The sequence below is a fragment of the Pristiophorus japonicus genome, chromosome 11, assembly GCF_044704955.1.
Source record: "Pristiophorus japonicus isolate sPriJap1 chromosome 11, sPriJap1.hap1, whole genome shotgun sequence".
NCBI classification, from domain to species: domain Eukaryota; kingdom Metazoa; phylum Chordata; class Chondrichthyes; family Pristiophoridae; genus Pristiophorus; species Pristiophorus japonicus.
Genome location: NC_091987.1, coordinates 159,814,984 through 159,820,405, shown reverse-complemented (window position 1 = coordinate 159,820,405; position 5,422 = coordinate 159,814,984). Strand labels below are relative to the sequence as shown.

At 57.5% G+C, this 5,422-nt stretch overlaps 1 protein-coding gene across 1 annotated transcript; it reads right to left on the bottom strand.

The window, feature by feature from the left end:
- Nucleotides 1-933: 933 nt before the first annotated feature.
- LOC139275628 (proteoglycan 4-like) lies at nucleotides 934-3,582 on the bottom strand. The gene is made up of 2 exons (XM_070892801.1): nucleotides 3,442-3,582; nucleotides 934-1,680 (listed from the first exon to the last, which is right to left on the bottom strand). The coding sequence occupies exons 1-2, from the start codon at nucleotides 3,580-3,582 to the stop codon at nucleotides 934-936; spliced, it is 888 nt and encodes a 295-aa protein (XP_070748902.1).
- Nucleotides 3,583-5,422: the final 1,840 nt, after the last annotated feature.

The following is a 5,422-nucleotide window of genomic DNA, read 5'->3' as shown; positions in this document are numbered from 1 at the left end:
CGGTAGGGGTGTGTCCGGTTCGGTATGGGCCTTGTTTGGTTCGATTAGGGCCGGGTTCGGTTCGGTTGGGGCCGCGTTCGGTTTAGTTCGCTACGTGTTGGATTCGATTTGATTGGTTTTCGGGTTCGGTTAGGGCCGGTTTTGGCTGTGGCCTGGTTTGGTTCGGTTTCATTGCAACCTGTTGCAGTTCGGTTCTAACCAGGTTCGGTTCGGTTGTGGCCATGTTCGGTTCGGTTCGGACCGGGTTCTGTTCGGCTGGGGCCGTGTTTGGTCCGGTTGGGGGTGGATTCCGTTCGGTTGGGGCAGGATTAAGTTCAGTTGGGGCTCGGTTCTGTTAGGGTGAAGCCCGCTTCGGTTTGGTTATTGACGGGTTCCGTTCGGTTTGTGCCGGGTTCGGTTTGGTTGGGGACGAGATCTGTTTGGTTGCGGCCAGATTCGGTTCGGTTGGGGCCGGGTTAAATTCGGTTCAGTTGGGGCCGTGTTTGGATCGTTTGGGGCCAGGTTCGGTTCGGTTGGTGCAGGATATGGCTCGGTTCAGGACGTGTACCGTTAGTTTGGGGCCAGGTTCGATTCGGGCCTGGTTCGGTTCGTTGGGGGCAGATTCCGTTAGTTTGGGGCTGGAGTACATTGAGGTCGGATTCGATTCGTTTGGGACAAGGTTCGATTGGGGCCGATTTTCGTTCAGTTCGGGCCGGGTTCGTTTGGGGCCCAGTTCATTTCGGTAGGGGCCGGGTTTGGTTCGATTGAGACCGGGTTCAGTTCGGTTGGGGCCAGGTTCGAATGGGGCCAGTTTGATTCGGGCCGGGTTTGCTTTGGGCCGCATTCAATTCGGTTGGGGCAAGTTCGGTTCAGTTCGGGATAGGTTTGGATCGGTTGGGACCGGGTTTGATTGTGGCCAATTTCGCTTCGGGCCGAGTTCGGTTTGGGCTGGGTTCAGTTCAGTTGGGTTGGGGCCATATGCGGTTCGGTTGGTGTCGGGTTTGGTTTGGTTGGAGCCAGGTTCGTTTTGGTTGGGGCCGGTTTTGGTTCGGTTGCGGCCGCGTTCGGATCACTTAGGTTGGTTCCTGTTTCGATTGGGACTGGGATCAGTTCGGTTCGGGCCAGGTTCGATTCGGTTAGGGCCGGGTTCGTTTGGGCCGGCTTAATTTCGTTTGCGTCATGGTTCTGCTTGGGCAGGGTTCGGTTTGGGCTGGGTTCAGTTCGGTTGGGGCAAGTTCGGTTCAGTTCGGGACAAGTACGGTTCGGAAAGTTTCGTTCAGTTGGGGCCGGTTTCGGTTGGGTCCGGATTCGGTTCAGTTGGTCTGGGGCCGGGTTTGTTTCTGGAGGGTCTTGGTTTGTTTCGGTAGGGGCCGGTTTCGTTTCGGTAGGGGCCGTGTTCATTTCTGGAGAAGCCGGGTTCGGTTCGCTTTTGTTGGGGCCGGGTTCGGTCCGGTTGGGGCCGGGTTTGATTCGATTGGGGCCAGGCTCGATTTGGTTGGAGCCGGCGTATGGTTTGTTTGCGGCCAGGTTCGGTTCGGTTGGTGCCGGATTCGGGTTAGTTCGGGACGTGTTCGATTCGATTTGGTTTGTTGCCAGGGTAGGTTCGAGCCTGTTGCGGTTGGGGCCGGGCTTGGGCAAGTTCGGTTCAGTGCGGGACAGGTTCGGTTGGGGCCGGGTTCTGCTGGGGCCGGATTCGGTTCCCTTGGCTTGGGGCAGCGTTCGGATGGTTGGGGCCGGGTTTGGTTCGATTTGGGCCGGGATCGGATCAGTTCAGTTGGGGCCAGTTTCGGTTGAGGCCGGGATCGCTTCGATTGGGGCCAGGTTTGGTTCGGTTGGAGCCAGGTTTGATTGGGGCTGAGTTCGGTTCGGGCCGGGTTCGGATTGGGCTGGGTTAAGTTCGGTTGGGGCAAGTTCAATTCAGTTCGGGACAAGTTCGGTTCGGAATTTTTCGATCGGTTGAGGCCGGGTTGGGTTAGGGACGGTTTCAGTTTAGTTCGGTTCGGTTGGGGCCATGTTCGGTTGTAGCCGGATTCAGTTCAGTTGTGTTGGGGCCGGATTCGGTTCGTTTGGGAACGGGTTCGGTTCGGTTGGGACGAGTCCGGTTCGGTTGTGGCCGGGTTCTCTTCGGTTGGGGCCGATTTCAGTTAGGTTGGGGCCGGGTTCGGTTTGGTTGGGTCCGGGTACGGTTTGTTTGGGGCCAGGTTCGGTATTGTTCAGGATTGATTCGATTCGATTTGGCTGCTAGCCCGTTACGATTAGGGCCGGGTTCAGTTGGGGCCGGGTTTGGTTCGGTTCGGTTGGAGCCTGTTTCATTTCGGTACTAACCAGGTTATGTTCGGTTGGGACCGGGTTCGGTTCGGTTGGAGACGGGTTCGGCTCGTTCGGTCAGGGTTCGGTTCGGTTGGGGCGGGTTTTGGTTCGGGAAGGCTTCGATTCGGTTGGGTCCGTGTTCGGTTCGGGACGGGTTAGTTTCGGTTGGATCCGGGTTCGGTTCGATTTCGGCCTTGTCGCTTCGGTTTGGGTGTGATTCGGGTGGGGTCGAGTTCAGTTCGGTTGTGGCCTGGTTCGGTTGGGGCTGGTTTCGTTTCAGTTGGGGCCGGGATCCATTCGCTTGGGGCCATGTTCGATTCGGGCCTGGTTCGGTTCAGTTGGGACAGTGTTTGATTGCTTTGGGGCCGGGTTCGGTTCAGTTCGATACGGGTTCGCTTCCGTTGGTTGCAGGCCAGTTTCGGTTCAGTTCAGGACTGGTTCGATTCGTTTCGGGCCGTGTTCGGTTGGGACGAGTTCGGTTCAGTTGGGTTATGGCCGGGTTCGTTTCAGTTTGGGATGGGTTCGGTTCGGTTGGGGACAGGTTCTATTCAGTTCCGTTGGGGCAATGTTTGGATCGATTGGGGCCACGTTCGGTTCGGTTGGTGCAGGATATGGCTCGGTTGGGGCCGGGTTCCGTCCGTTTGGGGCCAGGTTCGATTGGGACCTGGTTCGGTTCGTTGGGGACGGATTCGGTTCGGTTGGGGCTGGATTTGGTTGTGGCCAGATTCAGTTCGGTTGGGGCAGGTTCGGTTCAGTTCGGTTAGGTTAGGTTCGGTTGGAACCTGGTTCGATTGGAGCCAGTTTCGGTTCGGGCCGGGTTCGGTTTGGCCTGGGTTCAGTTCAGTTGGTTTGGGGCCGTGTTCGGTTCGGTTGGGGTCGGGCTTGGTTTGGTTGTAGCCAGGTTCGTTTTTGTTGGAGTGCGGGTATTTTTCGGTTGGGGCCGGGTTCGATTGGGACCGGGACCGGTTCGGTTCCGGCCGGGATCGATTCGGTTCTGGCCGGGTTCGTTTGGGCCGGCTTAATTTCGTTTGGGGCCGAGTTCGGTTCGTTTGGAGCAAGGTTCGATTGGAGCTGGTTTCGGTTTGGGCAGGGTACGGTTTGGGCTGGGTTCAGTTCGGTTGGGGCAAGTTCCGTTCAATTCGGGACAAGTACGGTTCGGAACGTTTCGTTCAGTGGGGCCGGTTTCGGTTGGGACCGGATTCGTTTCAGTTGGCTTGGGGCCGGGTTTGTTTCGGGAGGGTCCGGGTTCGTTTCGGAAGGGGCGGGGTTCGTTTCGGTAGGGGCCGGGTTCATTTCTGGAGCAACCAGGTTCGGTTCGCTTTTGTTGGGGCCGGGTTCGGTCCGGTTGAGGTCCGGTTCGGTTCGGTTGGGGCCAGGCTCGGTTTGGTTGGAGCCGGGTATGGTTTGTTTGCGGCCAGGTTCGGTTCGGTTGGTGCCGGATTCGGGTTAGTTCGGGACGTCTTCCATTCGATTTGGTTGGTTGCCAGGTTAGGTTCGGGCCTTTTGCGGTTGGGGCCGGGTTTGGGTCAGTTCGTTTGCAGCCTGTTGAAGTTCATTTCTAACCAGGTTCGGTTCGGTTGAGGCCCGATTATGTTCGGTTGGGACCGGGTTTGGAGCGCTTGTGCCGGATTCGGTTCGGTTGGGGCTGGATACGGTTCGGGACGTGCTCGGTACGGTTGGAGCTGGGTTTGGATTGGTTGCGCCTGGTTCGGTGTTAGCCGGGTTCGGTTCAGTTGGCTCCAGGTTCGCGTCAGTTGGGGCCGAGTTCTGTTCGGTTGGGGCCTGGTTTGTTTCAGTTGCGTTCGTGTTCAGTTCTGTTCGTTTGGAGCAGTTTTTACTTCTGTTCTGGCCAGGTTCTGTTCGGATCGGGCCGGGCTCCCTTCAGTTTGGGCCGTGTTCAGTTCTGTTGGGTCCGGGTTCGGTTCAGATCGGTTGATGCCAATTTCAATTGGGTCCGGGATCTTTTCGGTTCTGCCCGGGTTCGGTTCTCATTAGTCCAGGTTCGTTTGGGCCGGGTTCGTTTCGATTGGGGCCGGGTTCGGTTCGATGGAGCAAGGTTCGATTGGAGCCGGTTTCGGTATGGGCCGGGTTCGTTTGTGCTCAGTTCAGTTCGTTTGGGGCATGTTTCGGTTCAGTTCGGTAAAATTCGGTTTGGAACGGTTCGTTCGGTTGTGGCCGGGCTCTGTTGGGGTCGATATCAGTTTGGTTCTGATGGGGCCGGGTTCGGTTGGTGCCGGATTCGGTTCAGTTCGTTCGGGGCCGGGTTCTACTCGGTAGGGGTCGGATGCAGTTCGGTAGGGGACGTGTTCGGTTCGGTAGGGGGCCAGGTTTGATTTGCCTGGGGCCGGGTATTGTCCGTTTGGGGCCGGGTTCGATTTTGTTGGACCGGTTCGATTCGATTTGATTGGTTTTCGACATCGGCTCGGGCCGGTTTTGGCTGTGGCCGGATTTGGTTCCATTCGGTTGCAACCTGTTTCAGTTCAGTTCTAACCAGGTTAGGTTCGGTTGTGGCCAAGTTCGGTGCAGTTGGGACCGGGTTCTGTTCGGTTGGGGAAGGGTATTGTTCTGTTGGGGACGGGTTCGTTTCGGTTGGGGCCGGGTTAATTTCGTTTGGGGCCAGGTTCAGTTCGGTTGGGGCCAAGTTCGGTTCAGTTGGGGCCGGTTTCGTTTCGGTTGGGGCTGGGTTTGTTTCTGTTGGGGCCGGTTTCGGTTGGGACTTGTTTCGGTACGGTTGGTGCCAGTTTCGGTTCAGTTTGGACCGGGTTCGGTTCAGTTGGGGCCATTTTCGGTTCAGTTGTGACCATGTTCGCTTCGTTTGGGGCCGGGTTCTTTTCGATTGGGGTCGTATTGGGTACGGTTGGTGCCAGGTTCAGTTTAGTTTGAGCCGAGTATTGTTCGATAGGGGAGGGGTTCGGATGCGGCTGGGTTCGGTTCGGTTGTGGAGAGGTTCAGTTGTTGCTGTGTTCAGTTCGGTTGGGGCCGGGTACGGTTGGGACTGGGTTCGATTCATTTGTGTTGCGGCCGGGTTCGTTTCAGTTGGTGCCGGGTTCGTTTCGGTTGGGTGCGGGTTAGGTTCGGTTTGTGCCGGGTCCGGTTTGGTTGGGGACGAGATCGGTTTGGTTGGGGCCGGATT